Source organism: Manacus vitellinus, unplaced genomic scaffold, assembly GCF_001715985.3.
Source record: "Manacus vitellinus isolate BGI_N305 unplaced genomic scaffold, ASM171598v3 scaffold_1_pilon, whole genome shotgun sequence".
NCBI lineage: Eukaryota > Metazoa > Chordata > Aves > Passeriformes > Pipridae > Manacus > Manacus vitellinus.
In genome coordinates, this window is record NW_021939396.1 from 628,803 (window position 1) to 650,586 (window position 21,784).

The 21,784-nt window shown below is 48.7% G+C and overlaps 1 protein-coding gene across 1 annotated transcript; it reads left to right on the forward strand.

The window, feature by feature from the left end:
• The first annotated feature begins 6,319 nt into the window (after positions 1-6,319).
• On the forward strand, positions 6,320-9,311 carry LOC103765891 (lymphocyte antigen 6E). The gene is given in 4 exon segments (XM_029959258.1): positions 6,320-6,327; positions 6,714-6,853; positions 9,016-9,170; positions 9,172-9,311. Coding segments are annotated over 4 exon segments (360 nt in total). The 3' UTR covers positions 9,229-9,311.
• Positions 9,312-21,784: the final 12,473 nt, after the last annotated feature.

Here is a 21,784-nt window from a genome sequence, read left to right on the forward strand (position 1 = left end):
TCTTCCACCAGAAGGAATCGGTTCCTGGTTTCTCAGGTCACCTGTTCATTTGCAGCACCCTGTAATTAATGCTGTCCCTGCCCAGCCATTGCAGAGTATCGGGATGACTCCGGATCCTGTGGTTGGTTGAATCTCATGTGACTCTCAGGTCCTCCCTCTTCCTTCCTATTAACAGACCTAATAACAGACAGGCCTCCTCCAGGAAACAGTGGGACTGATAATGTGAAATTAATGTGTCGGAGAAAACCAGGAAGCTGCAGGTCCTCGGACACTTCTCCTGGGGATGAGGGGAGCGTCTCATGGAATCACAGAAGGGTTTGGGTTGGAAAGAACCTTCAAGGTCATCCAGTTCCAACCCCTTGCCATGGGCAGGGACACCTTCCACTATCCCAAGTTGCTCCAAGCCCCGTCCAACCTGGCCTTGGACACTTGCAGGGATGGGGCAGCCACAGCTTCTCTGGGCAACCTGTGCCAGGGCCTCCCCACCCTCTGAGTGAAGAATTTCTTCCTAATATCCCATCTAAATTAGTTTAGCAGACACTGAAGGAAGGGAAGAGCTGAAGGAACATACCTTCGCCTTCCTGATACCCAGAAATTAAATCTCAGGTGCTGCACATCAGTGCTGTGAGATTGCTCATGTGTAGCCACAAAAAGCCAGACAGACTCTCATACGCAAAACCTCACCTTGTTAAAGAGACAGGGGGTTGATGAGTGTGTTTGAATTATGGTTTCTCAGTTACCACAAAGCTGCAACTTCCCAGTTTTTTAGCATTTGGTTTGTGAAGCAGAGAACAGTCCCAGCAGCCTGTTCCAGTGGAAGATGTTAGACCACAGAAACACACTGCTCAGAAGGCAGTTCCTGCTACAATACCTGGCAATGAGAAATAAAGATGAGAGAAAAGGGAACCAGGAGTTTGCAGGCACAGATTTGTTTCCCAAGCAGAGTACTCTGAATGCACTCTGACAAGACAGGAGCTGGAATTTCTTCTGACAGATGCATTTGCCAGGAAATGCTGACTCTGCAGAATAAACCCCATCTGTGGCATGGAGTTTGTCAAGCCTGCTTGTTTCCTGCTGGCTCACCAGCCAGCTCCTCCATTCCCAGGCTTTCCTGACAGCCAGCTTCCCAGGATCCCTCCCCCACTGCCCTCCCTGCAGCTTGTTTCTTGGAGGATTTAGTTATTTCTATGGGACCTACTCAATTTGGGCCACTCCAACAAACCTTTCTGGTGGACTTGTTTACACTCTGAGGCCTCATCCTGCCAAGCAGCCCAGGCTGTCCCATGCCATCCCAGCTCTTCAAGCTTCCCAAATCCTGTGTGTCTAATCCAATTTAGGCTCTGGTAAACAGATGGGGGAAGTCGGTTCTGTACGTGCTTGGCTCTTGGATGGGGGGCTGTGCATGCAGAGGGGTCCTACACGAAGAGGGGGTGTCATGCATTGCAGGGGTGAGTTATGAATTTGGGGGGGGGGAGGAGGATGCTGCATGCAGGACATCCATGCAAGGAGCCCTGAACACAGGGAATATGTGGGCACACCGGGAATACGTGGGTACACGGGGAATATGTGGATACAGGGTGGTTGGGAGTGTGTGGAGGGGGTGTGTGTGCGCTCAGGGCGTCTGTGAATGGTGATGTACAGAGGAGGGGAGGGAGGCACGAAATCGGCAGGTCCTGCGGGTACAGGGAGCCGTGAACCAGGGGGTTGCACTTGAAAAGGGCTGCGCACTAGTGGGGTCCCGCACATGGGCAGCACTCCCGCTCCTGCCTCCTCCTTCACGGAAGCAGCAGGGACACGAAAAAAAGGGCGGGGGGGGTAGGAGTGTGTGGAAAACCTTTTGGAGCAGGACTAGGGCAGGACCGGCCTCTTCTCTCTGCGGGGCGGCCGCTCGCCTCTTTTCCCGGCGCGGTTGCCCGATCGGAACCGAAAGCGGGCGCGGCCGGAGGGCGCGGAGGGGGGAGCGGCGCGGAGCCGGGCCCGGTGCCCGCGGGGCGGGCCGCCGCCCTTTGCCACCCCCGGTGCCCGTGCCCTGCCGCCAGCCCTGCGCTCCGCCAGCGCCCTCTGCGCATAGCACGGCCACAGCCCCGCAACATGCAAGGCTCCGCTGCTGCTCGCCGTGCTGGCCGCGGTGCTTATTGCGGTGGAGAGAGGATAAAAAAGGGAAAAAGGAGCGGCGGTGGGCCCGCAGCATTCACATCCTCCTGGGGGTATTTCCTTTGGTCCCTCGGCCAGCTCTGCGTTGAAGAGCAAAATGGGGGGGGGAATTGGGGGGGGCGTGGGGGAGGAATGATGCGTAGATTAGCGCTGGAAGTTGGAGGTTTGCAGGGGGATGTAAGGGTTGGAAAGGGGCTGGAGGCGCAGAGCTGAGCCGTGGGAGGGTTTGGAGCGGGCTGGAGGGTGTCTTTCCCAGCCCTGCCTCGGATCAGTGTCCCTCTTGAAGCAGGAACTTCGGGGCTTCTCTGCCTCTAGGAATAGGTGAGCGTCTCCAGCTGTAGCATCTCCAGCTGCGCGCGTGGATATCCTGGAGCTTTTCCCAGTTGCGGCTCGAACAAAGACCCAGGGCCGGCTCCTCTCCCCCCTTTTTCGGCGCGGCGAGCCGGGATAACGGCGCTGGGATGGGCTGGGATGCAGCCGAGGGGAAGGAGGGTGGAGGGGAGATGCAATGGCTGATGGAGCAAAGTCTGGGCAGATCCTCTCGTGATTCTGCCCCCTCCGAGCATCCTTGGGGCGATGACCCCCCCAAGGGACAGTGCCCTGTGAGGAGCATCTTGGGGCTGCCACCGCACCTGGGGAGAACCCGGGGGAGAACGTGGTTCCTGTTGCTGGGCGTTGAACTGCCAAGTTGCCCAAGTGGCAGGGCCTGCCATCCCCTCCTTCCCGTGGGCTCCATTTCTGACTATCCCAACTCCAAGGGGGCCGCGCAAAACCGCGTATTGTTTCCATATGTCGCTGTTTGGAGATGCCGAACAAAGAGCGAACGGGAGAGTTCTGGCCTCTCGCAGCCCCCACTCGGCAAACACGGGCCCTTCTTGCCTTCTGAGGGCACCGGTGAGACGAAACGAGTTATTTGCTGCCCTTCCCACTCCCCCCTCCCGGTGGGATCGGGCAATTCAAGCGTTGAGTCTCGGGCAGAGCCCAGCTGGTGTGTGCTCAGTTCCAACTGGGAGGATGGGCTGTCCAGGCCAAGGCAGAGAAGGGTTTTTGCTTCCCTCCCCCTTCCAAAAAACCTTTCAGCTTTAAAAGTAAAGTTCTGAGCCAGGCAAAAGGGTTTGGTGCAGGGAGTTTTATCCCCAAACGCTTCCAGCGTATCCAGGGGGTGTTTTACAGAAAAGCTTTACCTCCTGCTCAAAGATCTTGTCCGTGTTATTTAGGGATCTTGCCTATGGTATATAATGATCCAAGAGCCATGGAAAAGGGAAGAGTTTTTGGCATCGGGACTGAATGGAAGAGCTACCAAAGCAGCAGCATTTTCCCTTGTGCCGCCGAGCTTCAGACTCGGCTTTTCCAGGCTTTTTCCCCCCCCACCTTGCATTGCTTTTCACAAGAACGATTCAACCTCTTATCTGAAGGAATTCCTTCAAACGCTCTGCTCTGTTTTGGGAGCTCTTTGTTCCTCCGAGCAACAAACAAATAAACACATCAATCCTTAAGTTGCTGTAAACGCGGCTTCCCTTTTGCATTGGTCGGGCTTGGGACTATTATTTTTTTTCTTTTCCTGTAGCCTTGAGCTCCAACTCTTTCCTCCTCCAGCTGCAGTAAATTAATTCTGCCACCCTTCTTGTGCCTTTTGTCTCAAACACTCAGCCTGCCTGTGCTCTCTGAACTCTGCAGGGGGTTATTTAGGTGGATTTTGGGGGCAGCAAGGGACTGAATGTTTCCTCACTTAAATTATGTCGAAGGACTTGCCTCTCCTGGAAAGATTCCGTCTCTGTTAAGGGGTAATAGGTGGGTGTGACAAAGAAAAACATGGGGACAGGTAGGAGATGCTGTAGATTTAGTCACATGGCAGAGAATGTCATGCCTAAAGGCACTTTTGTGTCATGGACAAATATTTCTGGTGTGTTTGCTCCTGGAACTTCTCGAGGTTTAATGAGTATCATTGAGCTACTCGTGCCTCCAGCATAACGAGCAAATCCATGTGGGGACATCTGTCCTGCCCTAATGCCCACAGGAAGCCTGTAATCCACTTCATCCCTGCTTGCAGAGGGTTCCTGTGCAATGGGATGAGTCAATTTGCCTCCTCAGAGTGGTTGCAAAGTGGAGGGTTTGGGACAGGTCACCTGAAGGGGACGAAGGAGCAGAACTGGGTTTCACTCTGACGTCCCACGGGGAGTTTTGGCCAAGCCATGGGAGCGCTTGGAGGGCTCAATGACTCAACAGCTGGTTCCATCCTCCTCCCCCTCTCCTAAATCCAGAGCCAGGGCCCACTGAGGAATCTCTACTGGGGTTTTTGACTCAGCTGGTGGCCCTGGAATCCTGCATGGTGGCTGTGGCTGCCGCTCAGGTAACCCGGCTTTGTTGCAGGGATCCTTGCCAGAGTGATGATCCTTGGAGGGTGGATGAGACACTCCAGGAAATTCCTGCTCTCGGGGGGTTGTGGTGTTGGCTTCCCTTCCAAAGCAGAGTCCTTTGGCTGCCCTGATGTGACATTCAGGACCTCCCACTAACCCACTTTAATCTGTTTCTGTGAGATTATGTTTTGTTTTCTCCTCTTTGGCTGTGGCTGCTCAAAAGTCATTCTCCTGAGAACAATTGTTAGGGCTTTTTTTTTCCTCAATTTTCTTGTAGAAACCTTTTATTTTCCTGAGAGAAAAACCTCAAACCTTTTATTTTTCTGAGAGAAACAAGATTGAGAAGAACCTTGACCCTTTTATTTTCCTGAGAGAAACAGGATCGAGAAGAACCTCAAACTTTTTATTTTCCTGAGGGGAACAGGATCGAGAAGAACCTCAACACGTTGTGCAGTTCCACAGCAGTGGGACAGCTCTGAGAAGTATTTGTCCAACCTATTCTTCAAAATATCTGTGACAGGGACTGCTGAGCCTCTGTGAGGCTTCACATCTTTGGGATAATATTTGAAAGGGCCTACAAAAAAGCTGGAGAGGGACTTTTTAGTGATAGGACAAGCAGGAATGGCTTCAAACTGAGAGAGAGTAGGTTCAGATGAGATATTAGGAAAAAATTCTTCCCTGTGAGGGTGATGAGGCCCCGGAACAGGGAAGTTGTGGCTGCCCCATTCCTGGAAATGTTCAAAGCCAGGTTGGAGCAACCTGGGATAGTGGAAGGTGTCCCTGGGGGTTGGAATGAGATGATCTTTCAGATTCCTTCCAACCCAAATCACTCTGTGATTCTGTGCTGATCTGTTCATGGTGGGAGCAGGAATGATTCTGCCTTGAACTTCCCATCCTGGATCAGCCCCTGCTCTGTTTTGCATCCTGTAAATACAGAGGAGGAAGGAGGTGCCTCGTGGAAGAGCTCAAAAAATCAGAGCCCCTGAAACCTTGGGAAGAGCCCTGATCTGCCTGCAGATGTAGGTCAACAACTGCAGTGTGGGTGTGATGTTCTTGTGTGTAAAATACAGAGGAGATCAAAGTCCCTGCATCTCTGCTGAGTCCAGGCTGTTTCCACAACCATTTCTCACCCCCGAATGCTGGTTTCCAATATTTCCCCTTTCCTGAAGGATGAGGGATGGGAACCAGCTAGTGCAGCCCATCCTGCTGGTGTAGGGTAAGCCATAAATATTGTGCCAGGGGAGGTTTAAATTGGATATTAGGGAAAATTTCTTCCCTGAAAGGGTGACCAAGCATTGGAATGGATGGAATCACCATCCCTGGAAGTGTTCAAAAAACCTGTAGATGCTTTGCTTAAAGACTTGGTTTAGTGGGGAACTTTGCAACTAATGGTTGGACTCAGTGATCTTAGAGGTCTTTTCCAGCCTAAGTGATTCCATGATTTAAGGGAGACCTGCCTTGGAGGAAGGCATGGAAATGGATGCTCCTGCTCCAAATTGAAAAGCTTGGATGCACAAACTGCCCTCGTAGTGCTGTGACTCCCTGAGCAGTGGGATGGTGCAAGTCCTTGCAGGTCTTGCTGCAATGCTGGACTTGCTCCAGCTGAGAAATCATTTCCACCAGGTGATGTAGGTCAAGTGGAGCCTGATCTTGGTGTCACAGAATCACAGAATATGCCCAGCTGGAAGGGACCCACAAGGATCATCGAGTCCAACTCCTGGCCCTGCACAGGCCCAGCCCCGAGAGTCCCACCCTGTGCCCAAAGGCAGGGCATGGAAAGCTCGAACCCATGAGTGTGTCACACAATCATGGAAAGGTTTGGGTTGGAAGGGATCCTAAAGATCATCCAGTTCCACAGACAGGGGCACTGTGTCCATGGTGGCTGAGCTGAATAAGCCCAAATCCCAAAAACTTGCCTCTGCTGTTTAGTTTTGAGTCGGCAACTGTGGCTTGAACTTGGTGCAAACAGGAGGGTGTTATAAACTACCAGGCTGTGGTTGTATCCAGGCTTTAGCTGATCCTTCCAAGAGCTCAAAATATATCCCTTATGCTTGAATCTTTCACTAGGCCAGCTTTTTTGGGGAAAAAACCCCCAACTGCAGGTCGATACAGGTGAAATAGCTGCGGGGGGAAGCGATACGTGCCGTGTGTCGGAGGTGGTGACGACCAAGTGAGGAGATCTTCCCACCAGCCTTAACTGAGGTGTCTCTTTTCTCTTGCAGCCCACACACTCATCTGCTTTTCGTGCTCTGATGCCTCCTCCAACTGGGCCTGCCTGAAGCCTGTCAAGTGTGGGGAGAATGAGAACCACTGCGTGACGACGTACGTCGGAGTGGGACTCGGTGAGTGCCGGCAGCGCCTCCTGCCCCTCTCGGCCACTCTCCTGGGGCACCTGCTGAAGCTGCACGAAGGCTTTTCCTTCCTTTGACTGGGGAAAAAAAAAGGGAAAGTTCTGCTTAGCAACCGCTGTCGGACCATCCCCCGGGAATTTTGGGGAGGGACGCGCTGCCGGGAGGAGTCACGTTAAGGCCCACGTGCCGCTCCGACGCCGGAGGAGTCCGAGGGGAATTCAGGGAGGGGGTGGGGAGGTTGTGCTGATGAATAAGTGAAAGCGTGGAGGATGCTGCAGGCTTCCTCTGTGGGAAGCTCCAGGCTTGCTACTCCTGCTTTTTTTTCCCCCCTTGTGTCTGGGTTGTTCATCCCAGAGCCCCACCTGGGCTTCTTCGCTTTCCGTGGCCGAGGCAGGAAGGGACGTTTGTGTTTTTCCTCCCTGAGTGTCAGGAAAGGTTTGGGAGGCTCTGAGCTTCCCAGCTGATGCTCTGAGAGAAGCAGGGTGCTCTGGGAGGTCTTTGCAGAGCCAAGATCCCATCCTGGCTGTGCCTTCCAGGAGGAAGGGATGTTCCATGCCGGAATGGGTGGGTTGTGAACGCCTGGGAGCTTTAATAAACTCCCATCTCAGCCCAGTGCTGATTATTTCCTCTTCTCTGCCCCTTCATTTGGGCTGTGCCTCTCTGGAAGTGCACACTTGGCTCCAAAGTGCCTCCCTTGAACACCCAGTGCTCCTTGTCTCGCTTGAGGAGTCCCAGGGTGAAGCTGGAGTGAGATTTTTGGGATTCCTCAGCAGAGCTTTATGTGAATTTTATATGAACCAGGCCCTGATAACAATGGGCTGTGTCCATGACACATCTCACACATAAACAACACTTAGAAAGTTTATAAAGTCTGAGCCGAAAATGAGCATCAGGAAAAGGACAAAAAGAAAGCAGAAGGGTTTTGTGTCCTCCCAGTCTCTACTGGAACAAATGGGTGCCATTACCTGCACAAGTGATGGCACAGAGCAAAGAAACAGTTTATGAGAGCACAAACTCTTCTGTCCCCACTTAAAAGTCTCAGCTCCTATTCAGGCTCTTCTCCCACTGATTTTGCCACTGCACATTTGTGTGGGGTTTTGTGGAAAAAATTCCTGGCCTTTTTATTTTATTTCTTTTTTTAACCAGAGAAGAGCCAAACCTTGCTTTATGATTGTTAAATTCATAACTGAACACTTGAGCCCTGTATAAATCTATTTAAGGCATTTTATTAATTGAACTGAGGCCAGGGATTGCTGAGGACACCTGAAAAATTACAGGAGAGATCTATGCTGAACCAAGTCCAGTGTTTAGTTACAGCAGAGAAACCTTAAAGGTTTTTTTCCACTGCAAAATTTGCCCTTACACACTGATTCTTTCTAAGTCTTGTCTTAGGAATACTCCAAACCTGTCTTTAGGCACATTCTAACCTTGTCTTTGCAAACACTCTAAAGTTGTCTTGGGAACACTCTTAAACCTATGTCTTGGAAATGCTCTAAACCTGCATTGGGAACATTCTAACTTTGCCTTTAGAAACACTCTAAACCTGTGTCTTGGAAACACTCTAAACTGTCTTGAAAACACTCTAAACCTGTCTTTAGAAACACTCTAAACTTGTGTCTTAAAAACACTTTAAACCTTAGTCTTTGGAAACACTCTAAACCTGGGTCTTGGAAACACTCTGAACCTGTGTCTTGCAAACACTCTAAACATGTGTCTTAAAAACACTTTAAACCTTAGTGTTTGGAAACACTCTAAACCTGGGTCTTGGAAACACTCTGAACCTGTGTCTTGCAAACACTCTAAACATGTGTCTTAAAAACACTTTAAACCTTAGTGTTTGGAAACACTCTAAACCTGGGTCTTGGAAACACTCTGAACCTGTGTCTTGCAAACACTCTAAACATGTGTCTTAAAAACACTTTAAACCTTAGTGTTTGGAAACACTCTAAACCTGGGTCTTGGAAACACTCTGAACCTGTGTCTTGCAAACAGTCTAAACCTGTGTCTTAGAAACACTCTAAACCTGTCCTTAGAAACGCTCTAAAATTGCCTTTAGAAATGCTCCAAACTTGTCTTGGAAACACTCTAAACTTGTCTTGGAAACGCTCTAAACCTGTCTTATTTTCTTCCTTCCCACCCCACCCCAAATCCAGGCGGCAAATCCGGCCAGTCCATCTCCAAGGGCTGCTCCCCCATCTGCCCCAGCGCCGGGATCAACCTGGGAATCGCGGCCGCCTCCGTCTACTGCTGCGATTCCTTCCTGTGCAACATCAGTGGCTCCAGCGGCGTCCGGGCCAGTTCCACCCTCCTTGGCCCTGGGGATCCTCGTGAGCTTCTTCTACGTCCTCCGGGCTCGAGAGAGTTGACGGGTTGGCCGAGGCAGAGCCACCTCCTGGAGGCCCCCCCGTGGGTCTCACCAGCCGATATCTTCTCTGTCGCTGTCTGCAAGGAGATCCTCCACTTCTCAGCGGGCTTCCGAGGCCGTCATTTCCCAGACTTTCTGCTCTTCCAAGCGTCGGAGCCGTGGGCGGTTCAGCTGAGCTGTTGTCTCTCTCTCTCTCTCTCTCTCTTCCCGTGGACAAACCCCGCTGCGCCCTCGCGCCTCCTTGGCCAAGGTGGATCGTTTTGGAAGGGTTTTCTGCTTTTCTACCTAATAAATAACCTCCCCCCTCGTTTCTAAGGTTGGTTAAAAGCAGGCTGGGACTCGCCAAGATTAACCCCCCACAGCACCACCAGGTGAAGAGCTCAGACTTTCCTGCCTCTCTCCTGGCTCCAGCACGTGGGTGGCACCACGGGCTTTGGGAATGCATGATCCAAAGGGAGACACATTCCTGGCCCCCCCTCCCACCCCCTTGCAGCTGCAGTCTGTCTTTTTATAGAATAATTTCGTTTCTTCTGAATCCTGGGCTGACTTTTTCTGGAAAAAGAGTGACCTGTACCTTGTCCTTCTCAGCTCTGTAAGTGCCAGACCTGAATAAACATGCTCCTGTTGGTACCTACGGTGGGATGTGTGCTGTGTTTCCTTGCTCCAGGCAGAGATTAGGAATTCTCTTATGGAAAATCCAAACCTTTGGGCCTCTCACCCTCCTGAGCAGCTTTTGAGAGCTTCATTTCAACGTTCCCTTTCACCTCTGAGCAGCAAGTGCATCTCTCCTCCCTGTTGCTGTCCTTGCTGATTAACCCTCCTGGGCCTGCTTGCCTCAGCTCTCTTGGGAATCGCTTTTTCCAGGTGAATTTTAGTAAAAAATGCCAGTTTTTGAGGGCTGAGTCAACCCCAATGGAGCAAACACAGCAGGAGCAGGACCTCTGGAAGTTCATCTGCATCTTACAAAGACTCGGTGCCTCAGTTTCCCCAACTTTGGACTTGTGATGGTGAGACACAACAACACGCATCCCTAAAGGAACCAGGTCTGTCTGCAAAATTCAGTGGAGTCACAGGCCAAGATGCCAATATTCAGATCTCTGGGCTCGACCTGCAATGCCTGATGGTGCACATGGACCTGCTGGGGGTGACTTCATCTTTCCTGCTGTCCCCTCAGCTCCCAGGATCTTCCCAGCATTGCTCCTGGAAGTTCTGAGCTGTCCCATGGGAGATTTGTCCTCCTGCCATCTTTGTGTCATCCGTCCTGCCTGCTTTGCTCGCCTGTGGACCTGCCAGACGCAAAAGCAAGCCAAAATTCAGCCTTAAAGTTCCAGTTGAAAGCTTGTTGTCACTTCCACTGGTTGATCAGAGGTGCACTGGGCTTTTTTTTTCTTCTTTCTAGCAGCAAAAATCAGGTGGTTGGCACTTCTTGGCCCTGCCTTCCTTGTGGTTCTCCTGTTTTGTGTCAAAATCCAACCTAAAGCTCCACACACTGTTCAATTTTATGTCTGTCCCCCCTTAAATGAGTTGACAAACAGCTTCTTTTGAAAGATGGTGTAGAAATATTGGCAGCAAAGGCGGTTTCGTGGTTTTTAACCCCTCCTTCCCCCCATGTTTTAATTAAATGACACGTGTTAATGACAGGCTTCCCGACAGGAGGGACCGGTCGTGAGGATGTGACCTGCAATTAATGAGGAGTTTGGGAAGGATGAATCACTTGTGTGGGTCCTCAGATGTGCCTTCCTCTGGGTCAATCATCCTCCCTCACCTCCTGGGACCTGCTGGGGCCACGGGGCCCCACAAACCTCTGCTATGCACGTGGAGCACAGGGAAAACTGGGGAAAAACTTCCTAAAAATAAGGTGAATGTTCCCCAGCTTCCCTGTGCCTCGGCCTTCCTCCCAGGAGGGTTCCAAACCTCCTTGCTTGGGTTAATTTGTTCCTCAGCACTTGGCTGTGACACCGAGGTGGCACCCAGGGTGCTCTGCCTTGAAATGACGGGGCTGTGACTCTTTTCTGGCCACCTGATAACAGGTTTGGGGGTTGATTTTGGACTTAAAACACCTCTAGGAAAGAGCTAAACTTCAAGCCATGAGCACAGCTGTGTCCTAAAGCCTGGCCATTCCTTTAGGAGGCTCCTGAAGGTGCCAAACTGGACAAACCTGAAGCCACAAGACCTGGTTGTCTCTTCCAAAAGCCATTTCCTTCCTATCTCAGCGTTCCAGGGGCTGCCGGTGCCAAGGATTTGGTTCTAAAGGGGAACAAAGGCTGGTGGGAGGAGCATTCAGAGGCTGCTTATCCCATAAAATAACAATTTATATTAATGACATTGCCAGGGGACAGAGCTGAAGGTCATTCACTCGTGGTTTTGAGCTATAAATGATGGATAAATTGCATATTTTGGAGATTTGTTTTCCCTCTTCACTCCCTTTTTGTCTTCCCTCCTCATGTGCTATAATCCTTATGGAAAAAAGAGATATTTTCAGTTTTGAACACATGTGCAAAGATCTCTTTGACAGATTTAAGTATGTTTGAGAGAGGGAGGGTGTGACAGCTCATCACAGTTTAATCCTGAGCATTTTATCACCAATTCTTCCAAACCTCCCAATTTCTGCTCCTGCCACAGAGGGGTTTTTTTTGCCCCCAAAATCCCCAGAATGAGAATCCATGTGAGAACCTCAGCTGTTGTAAAGCCCAGGAGGGGAAAAAGGCCTGAAAATGGGCAGCTGAAGTGATTAAAAACATTAATAATAAGACAATAAACAGGAAGAACCCGGCGTTTATAAAGTGATAAAACCTGTGGGTTGATGAAGCAAGTGCCGGATTTGGAACTTGAGGGCCGTGGTGGGACAGCCCTGAAGTGCTTTGGAGGTGTTTATGTGGACTTTGGAATTAAGGGACAGAAATCTGAGCGGAAAACTCGGATATTCACCTCTTCCCACAGGACAAGAGGTTACGAGGGGAGGCAGCTTTGCTCCCTAGAAGCCTAAAATATCCTGGAATAGTTTTTACTGGAAAAGAAGAAGAGCTTAAATGAAATACCTGCCTGTTTTGGAGCATGTTCATGAGAGAAAATGGGTTCAGTGCTTCCATGCTGGAAATGGCTGTATTTCAACAACCATCTACCACCAAGGGCTCTAATTTTTTTTTTTTTTTTGGTGTATTGTCCAAAAAAAACCACTCAGAATTTATTGCGGCATCAGCCCTTTCCACCCAAATTCTGGGTGTTTGCTGTTTGCCAAGAAAGAAGGACTTTAAAATGAACCGAGTTCTTCCAGGTTTTTTTTAAGAATTGTGGGTTGTTTTTGTTGTTTTTTAAAGGGCAAAATGTCTTCTTTTGGAAAAGACAAACCTGAGGTGGGGGAATTGTACAAACAGAAGGAACGATGTTTAATTATTACTCCAAGGATCCACCTCGTTACTCCAAGAATGTTCTTTCTCGGTGTTGATTTACTCCGGTTGGGGGTTCTTGGAAGGGATTTCTCTCCCAGGGACCTTATTTTCCACAGAAGAGGCTTTGATTCTATCACCCCTGTGGGAAGCCTGGTAGCTCTGTCTGGTGTCTGTGTGTCCAAGGAATGAGTTCTGGGCATCTGTGCCCTCTGGGAAAGGCAGATGTGCTGCACATCTGGATATGTGGAGGTTTAGGGTCCTCAGTGGGGTCTCGGGATGCTCGGGATGAAAGTGGCTCTGAGTCCTTCCTTGATCCTGAAGGAGTTCTTTCACCCCTGGAATGGGATCTGAGCTGGAATGGGATCACAACCCCCCAATCTGACGTTTTGGGAACCCAGGGAAGCGAAGTCCTGCCATCTGCTGGTTCTTCCCAGACTCGGGAGAGGAGCTTTGAAGCCCCAAACTCAGAAATCAAGGAGGAAGAGCTGCCTTTAACCAAATAACTGCACAAAAAGCAGAGCATCAGCGACATCAGAGACAGATTAAAGGTTTTAATTCATCCAGCTTTGCTCTGATAGTGAAAATTGAGAAATAAAAGGCTTAACAGGCTTCCCAGGTCCAATATTTTCCGAGAGAATGCCTTTTTTTTTCCCCCAGCCCAAATCTTATTGTTTCATCAAAACTGAAATGGAAATCTAATAAGCCAATAAAGTGTTGCTGAAAAAAAAAATCAAAATATTGATACCTTTTATTTCAGCTTTGTTGGATGATCTGGTTTCACTGGGGTGGTTCCACTGAGACGTTGGTTTTACTAATCCATAGGTGTGAGATTTGTAACTGTGTATTACCTTTGTTGTAACAGAATAAGCAGGATAAAGCAGCATCAATTCCTTTAAATATATTAATGTAAGTACAAGTGGAGTGTATGTCACATATTGTTTCTTATATTCTAATAAAAAAAATATATGGAATTAATAAAAAAGAGACACTTGGAACAAAGTCTTTGGCTGATTCTGTGGATATTACAGATGTTATTCCTTGTTTTGGGTGAAAGGAAAGTGCTTGGATGGGATTCAAAGCTGGGTCAAAAGGACAGCCATGAGGCTGAGCCTCTGGAATATAGGAGGGATAAATCCATCCATGTCATCTCAAGGCCTTTGGAATCTCTTCCTGTGATGGATAAAGAACAGGGATTGTCTTTGCCTTCAATAGCTCATAAATATCCTTGACTTTTCTGTGACCCTGCCGGGAACGGGGATGAGATTTGTCCTTGGAGCCTGAGCTCTTATTGGAAAGGGAGGATATTTTGGGCACAGAATGGCCCCTGGGTGGGTGGTTGGGGGGCAGCTGCTCCTCTTCCTGCACTCCCAAGGTTTGCAGGGATTGCTCCAACCCCGCTTCTGCCTGTGGACAGATGGACACAGGGACACACAGACATGGAGCTCAGGAGACCCCCCTGCTGGCCCAAACCGGGGACGTTCACAGTGCATTGTAAGGATGGCTCACTGGAATTTTTGTTTAAAATTTTTAAAGAATATTTTATTGTTTTATTACATTATTTTATATATTATTATATCTTTTTATACATGATATGTACTATATGTGATATAGTATATATTTTTACATGCACTCTATAATGTATATTATACATGATATAGTATATATAATATGTATTATATTTTATACACATTATATGATATTATTCATTAATAATTTATCACACTATTTATTTCTTATGTATTTTATATTATTTATGTATTAAAATAATAATAATATATATAATAATGATTTATCATATTATATAATTATCATAGTCTTATTTTGATATATTAACGACAATATAATATAGTATATTATTAATATACAAAATATTATAATTATCATAGTATTATAATTTTATGTTTAAAAAAATTAGTAGTAATTAATATATTATATGATATTTATTATACATTATTGACTTAATGATTTTATTTATTATTTATTCTATTATTTTTTAATAATTACATGTTTTTAGTGTTAGTAATATAATATAACATATATATTATGTATTACTTATAAAACTTACATTTTTATATATTATCAAGTATTGTAATGCATATATGTATATATAACTATTAATATTGTTATTATTAAATATATTACTATATATGTATAATCATGTATATATTTATATAATATATAATATATAATATATTAATATATATAATAGTATATATAAGATATATATACTGCACCTCCCTCCTCCCTGGAATTCCCAACATTTCTTCTCACATTGCTCCTGATACTCCCTGAGGACCTGCCTGTCTCTGGACAGGCCCGGGATGGGCTCTCCCACATTCCAGGTGTTCAGAAAATCCAGGAAAATGGTCCCAACATCTCCAAATCCAAGAAGAAGCCTCATTAATGTTTTGACAAAGAGATTCTGGAGCTGCTTCCTTCCTTCAGGTCCATATTTCCAGGTTGTTAAGAGATGTGCTAATGTCAAATGCCTGGAATTGTTTCTGGGAACTATTCCCAGTGTTTCTCTTCCAGTTGGTTCTGGAAGAGATGCTTCTCCTTGGTATCCTGAGGTTGTGTTGATCGTCTCAGGGTATGAGACATCAGCAAATGGGTCCAAAGTGGGAGAATTCCTGCCTTCCCATCAGAGAATCATGGAATGGTTTGGGTTGGAAGGGAAATTAAAGATCATCTTGTTTCAATCTCCCCCACCATGGGCAGGGGCACCTTCCACTATCCCAGGCTGATCCAAGCCCTGTCCAACCTGGCCTGGAACACTTCCAGGGATGGGGCAGCCACAGCTTTGCTGGGAATTCCATTCCAGCCCCTCACCACCCTCCCAGCCAAGAATTCCTTCCCAATATCCCATCTAACCCTTCTCTCTGGCAGTGGGAAGCCATTCCCTGTGTCCTGTCCCTCCATTCCTTGTCCCAAGTCCCTTTCCAGCTCTCCTGGAGCCCCTTTAGGCCCTGGAAGTTCTCCCTGGAGCCTTCTCTTCTCCAGGCTGGACATTCCCATCTCTCCCAACCTGTCTCCAGAGCAGAGGTGCTGCTGCCTTCTGATCATCTTCATGGCTTCCTCTGGTCCCATTCCAACATGTTCACATCATTCCTGTGCTGAGGAATCCAGCCTGGATGCAACAATCCTGGTGGGATCTCATGAGGGCAGAGTAGAGAAGTTAATTCCTGTCCTTTATTGTCCCTCTGGACATGCCTCCCCTCTAACCATGGCAAATACAGGTTTTGGAGGAAGAAATAACACTGGAGCCAGAGAAGAGTCTCCAGAAAGGTGATTCACTGGGAAGTTTTGACGTGGAGGAGTCAGGAAAAGTGTGTGGGTGGAGAATTTGCAATTTAAAATTGGAGTGATGATGAGGGAAGGCAAAAAAATGACTGAACCGAGAGCTCCACCTTCCTGCCGGCGCCGACCCTCTCCTCCCTCTGTCCTCCTGCTTCCCCTGCTTCCCACTTCATGGCTTTTGAGGGCCACACGAGAGACCATGAAGGGGCAAAAGGGTGAAGATGGCACCTCCAAGTGCAACAGAGGAGGCTGGAAAGGTGGGAAGTGCTTTGCACGGCTGTGGGAGCACGTTCCAACCTTCCCGCTTGTCATCTCCCAAGGAAAAGAGATTTAAAACCTTGCACAACATACCTTGGCCTCCTTGGGTTTGGAGATCTGACCCTTCCTGGGATACAGGGACACTTGGCCAGTTCTGATGTCACCGTGACTCCGGTACCTTCGTGTAGAAGGAATTAAAGTTGCAGGAGTGAAATGTAACATTTACAGCATCGAACTCACAGAGGAAGAGGTGTGAGGAACATCAAATTCCTGGAGGAAGAGCTGTGAGGAGCATCAAATTCCTGGAGGAAGAGCTGTGAGGAGCATCAGACTCCTGGGGGAGAGATGCAAGTAGTACCTTGCTCTCCTTCTCCACTCCAGTTAACACCACTAACAACTGGGTGGATCGTGTTTCACACACATTCCTGTGACATTCCTGTCACTCCTGCATCTCCCAGAGCCAAGTCCTGTGTTTTTCCATAGGTTCCAAGATCTCCTGGCTCACGTCATGTCTCTCATTGCTCAAATTGCGGGGATGTGGTGACCCTTTCTCGCTCCAGAGTCTGAGTTTCACCCCAAGGCTCCTTGCTGAGCTCAGACCTGTTAAACCTGCTGGGTCCAGCCCCCATTTGGTATCACATTTCAAAATATTAGAGGATAAATGACCGAAAAAACAAGAGCTCTCAGCAGATGAGGGATGGTGGCACCTTGTGTGTGATCACTTTGGAGTGTTCAGGGTCTTTGCCACATTGGAATTCAACTCATGGGTTGTTCAAGGCAATTTAGATAATTTTTTTAGGTAATTTTCCACCTTATTTAGGAAAAAATTAGAATTTTTTTCTCCTTAATTAGGAAAAAAATAGAGATTTTTTCTCCTTTTTAAGGAAAAATTTAAAGAATTTTTCTCCTCATTTTATTGTCACAGGAGGTTTCTCATCCCAAAGCTGGTTGCAACCAAATGATTCCAAAACCCGAATTTTGGAAATAGTGAAAAATTAATAATTACCAAAATAGTCCTAAAAATTCCTCCCTTCCTTCCTCGGGAAACGGGCTGGGATGCGGGATTTGCATTCTCTCCTCTTGTCAGGAGGTGGCAGCGCTGGGCCCCAGTTCTACCAGTGCATCCCGGTAGGATGTACTGGGATGGGTGTGTCGGCATTCCCCTTTTTCCAAGGAGCAGGATGCAGAAGGAAGTTCACCAGGAGTCTGGAGATGAGAAGAATTCCAGCCCAACCTTCTCCCTGACCCTTTTTCACAGCAGGTGCTGTTGGGCCTCCCGAGCCCTCCCTTCTCATCTTTTTTCCAGGCTGAACAAATCCATCTGTTTCATAATTCCCTGTATTGCCTGTGGTCAAATCCATGGCCAAACCACCTGGAATCTTGGGATCAGAGGGAAGTGGTGGCATAAGTCACAGAATTGAGGGCTACCACAGCTGGGCTCTGAGCAACCTGGTCTGGTGGAAGGTGGGTTGGAAACAGATGGTCCTTAATTCCAAATTAGACCATTCTATGGCTGGATATGGAATGGTTAGGAAGGACAGGCTGCAAAAGTGAGGAAGAGGAGTTGCTTTTATGTAAGAAAACAGCGAAAATCCCTCAAGCTTGGCCTGGGGATAGATGATGAGTCAGCTGAGAGCTTTTGGGCAGGTGGACCAGCACAGGGGATGTTGTGGTGGGTGTCTGATACAGAACACCTGCTCACAAAGTGGATAAAGCCTCCCTCACACAACTGGAAAAAGCCTCACATTCCCAAGTGTTGGGACTCAGGGAGGGCTTTCAGCATCCCAGTATCAGCAGCACAATCTTGGAGGATTTTGGAGTGAACTGGTCACAGATTCCTGAGGAAAGAGGGATTTTCGTGGACCTCACAGTTGTGAAAAAGGAGGGACTTGCTGAAGGTGTGAAGGTTGGGCTGCAGTGACCGTGAGTGGTGGAGCTCAGGATCCTGAGGGTGGGGAACAAGACAAAAAGCACCATCATGAGCCTGGAGCCAGCACGGATTCCCAAAGGAGATGTTGGGCCTCACCATCATGAAATCCTTCAGCCATGAGGGGACTGGTTTGGTGGATGAGGAGGGAGAGGTGGATGTGGGTTTTCTCCACCTCATTAAGGTTTTCAACACTGTCCCACAACATCCTCCTGGGTGAGGTGACAAAGGAAGGGTTGGACAAAGTGGACAGGGAGGTGGATTGAAAACTGGTGGATCAACCAGTTCCAGAGGTTTGTGACCAGTGGCACCAAGTCCAGTTGGAGGCCAGTCACCAGTGGGGGCACCACAGGACTTGTTTTTGGGGTCAAAGCTGTTCACGACCTTGAAGATGTGGCAGAGCCTGCAGGTTTGCAGGTGACACAAAGCTAGGAGAAGTGGTGGACGTGGACATGCCACCCAGAGGGATTTGAACAGCTTGGAAAAATAAACAGTGGGAATAAAGAAGAATAAACTTTGGGAAATTCAGCCAATGGAAATGTGGAGTCTAGGATCTGGGGAGGAGCAACCCCAGGCAGCAGGAAAGGCTGTGAGATGGTGAAGATGGAAAACAGCTTTGCAGAGGAGGAGCTGAGGATGGTGGACATCAAGCTGCACATGAAGCAGGAATGTTCTTTGGTGGTAAAGCCAGCTAAGGACCTTCTGGGCTGTGCCAGGAAGAGCGGGAGGTTCAGGGACATGATCCTTCCCCTCCGACTCAGCACTTGTGAGGAATCCTGTGTCCAATCCTGGGCTCCTTAGCACAGGAGATCCGTGGACATTGGAGCAGAAGCATCTTCCTGACATCTTCTGGCACCGGGAGGCCAAGCCTGGGATGTTTTTTGGTTCAAGACACACACGATACCTTCATTTAGGTTTTCTACTGGTTTGGGCAGAAATCCTGAGAACACATTCCAAGATGTGGCTATTTCTAGCTTCGATTCCAAGTGCTGCAGTCTAGAGGGGGATGAGAAGGGCCTGGAGGCAAAGCTGGTTCTTCTCAGTCTGTTTTACATGTGTTGTCCTTGTTCTTCCCTTCTGGGTCAGCAAGAAGTGACTCAGGTAGGAAAGTATCTCCTGTCCCTTGGATTGAAGGAGGCAGGGGATAATTAAAGCAGGTGACAGCTACACTGAGCAAGTGATTTACATTCCTGCATCATCGTTAACAATGCCTTGGAAAGCTGGATGGAGCAAATCATCTCCAAACAAGTGATTAGTGCCTCAGTCAGAGTTGACAGGAAGGGAAAAAGGAGCTTGGAAGCAAAAAGAATAAAAGGAAGCTGGAAGAAATTTGATAGAGAAGGAAGACAAATTCCCAGTAGTTATAAATATATGATCAATCCTTTCTGTGCACATCATAAACACAGAGAGAGAGAGAGAGAACATATTTGAGTCGTTATTAATTCCCATAAGATCCTCCCTCAGGACAACTCTATCCATGGCCACTGGCCAGGGAAGTGATGGATGTGAAGGTCTCCCCCAGAAGGAGTTAAGTGCTACACAGAGGTTAATCTAAATAATAACCTGGAGATAAGAGGTGCCTGCATGGAATTCAAAGAGGGAGAAAAACAGGTTGGGAAAAAAAATAAATAAGGAGGCAGGTGAATGTTTACCTGGAGGGAACAAGACTCCTCAGGAAAATAAATCAGCTTGTTCCTGGTGAATATACAAAACATCCCTGATTTTTAGGCACAGCTGACATGGCTGGGGCAGAGAGGGGATGTAGGGAGGTCTGGTGGGAATGTGGGATGAGCAACAGGGTTGGAGAAGCCCTTTGTGCTTGTGGTGTGGTCTGAACTTTGTGCCCCGGGTCTGGCACTGCCCAGGCTCCCTCGTGTCTCTGGTGCAGCCCCGGGAGCCAACAGAGCCCTGGGATGCAGCAGAAGGATTTGGGGCACCAGGCTGAGGGAGGGGATTCTCCCCCTGTGCTCCACTCCCTGTAGATCCCACCTGGAGCACCTTGTCCAGCTCCGGGGGCCTCAGCACAAGGACATGGAACTGTTGGAGTGAGACCAGAGGAGGCCACGGAGATGCTCCAAGGGCTGGAGCACCTCTGGAGCCAGGCTGGGAGAGCTAGGGGGGTTCACATGGAGAAGGAAAGGCTCCAGGGGGACATAGGAGCCCCTTCCAAGGCCTAAAGGGGCTCCAGGAGAGCTGGAGAGGGATCTGGGACAAGGGATGGAGGGACAGGACACAGGGAATGGCTTCCCAATGCCAGAGGAAAGGGTTAGATGGGATACTGGGAAGGAATTCTTGGCTGGGAGGGTGGGGAGGGGCTGGAATGGAATTCCCAGTGAAGCTGTGGCTGCCCCATCCCTGGAAGTGTCCAGGGCCAGGTTGGCCAGGGCTTGGATCAATCTGGGCTAGTGGAAGGTGTCCCTGCCCATGGTGGGGGGGTTTGAAAGGCGATGATCTTTAATTTCCCTTCCAACCCAAACCATTCCATGATTCTATGTCCCAGTCCACTACCAAGGTGGAAACCAGTGTGGAAAGAGCTGCCAAGCTTCCTGAATCCATCTGCAGCTCCAATCCACGTCAGACCCACCCGTTACCTGCCCAGCCGGGTGCTTTGATCCTCCTGCTTGTCAGATCCAGAGAGGATCTGCCCTTTGCCCAAGGGCACCTTCCAAAGACTCACTTGTGGGAATCACTCGACCTTTACAAGCTCCATAGGTGAGAGAGAGAGAGAGGGAGGGATGAAATGTCTCACAGAGCTATGCCAATAAAAGGGGTTTAGAGCCAGGCAGAAAAATGCTGGATCTTGGCCATGCATTGTAGGGAATGGTAGTAAAATCAATTAGTAGGAATAAGGCTGCTCTGACTAATGAGCTAATGAGTGGTGCCTCAGTGAAAATGGCTCTGAAAGAGCTGCAGGGTTGGATTCCTGCTGAATTATTCACAGGGATAGGCCAGAGTCAGGCTTGGGGCTGTTTATGTCTTATACCTGGCTTTTCGAGGTTTCTCTTGAATTTTTTGAGATGTTCCCCGTTAATGGAGGAGGGTGGAGGTACCTGTTTAATTCCTCCCTTTTTGGTGCAAAGTGTCCCATCTCTGGAGAGTTGAGGTTTCTGGGGGATGCAAGTGGGGGCTGGGATGTGTCAGAGGGGAAATTTGTGGTGGTTTAATCCCTGACACTCTGAACACCAGGTTTGCTGATCACACAAACCCATTCTCGCTGCTTCCATGAGTTCCTTTCATTAGTGACCCGTGGAGCTGCTGGAACAAGTCCAGAGGAGGCCACAGAGATATTTCAAGGGCTGGAGCTGCTCTGGAGCCAGGCTGGGAGAGCTGGGAGTGTTCACCTGGAAAAGAGAAGGCTTCAGGGAAACCTTAGAGCTCCTTCCAGGGCCTAAAGGGGCTCCAGGAGAGCTGGAGAGGGACTTGGGACAAGGGGGAATGGCTTCCCAGTGCCAGAGGGAAGGGTTAGATGGGATATTGGGAAGGAATTCTTGGCTGGGAGGGTGGTGAGGAGCTGGAATGTATTTCCTGGAGAAGCTGTGGCTGCCCCATCCCTGGAAGTATTCAAAGCCAGGTTGGAGCAACCTGGGATAGTGGGAGGTGTCCCTGCCCATGGCAGGGGTTGGAACTGGATGATCTTTCAGGTCCCTTCCAACCCAAACCATTCCATAATTCCACGATCCCATAAT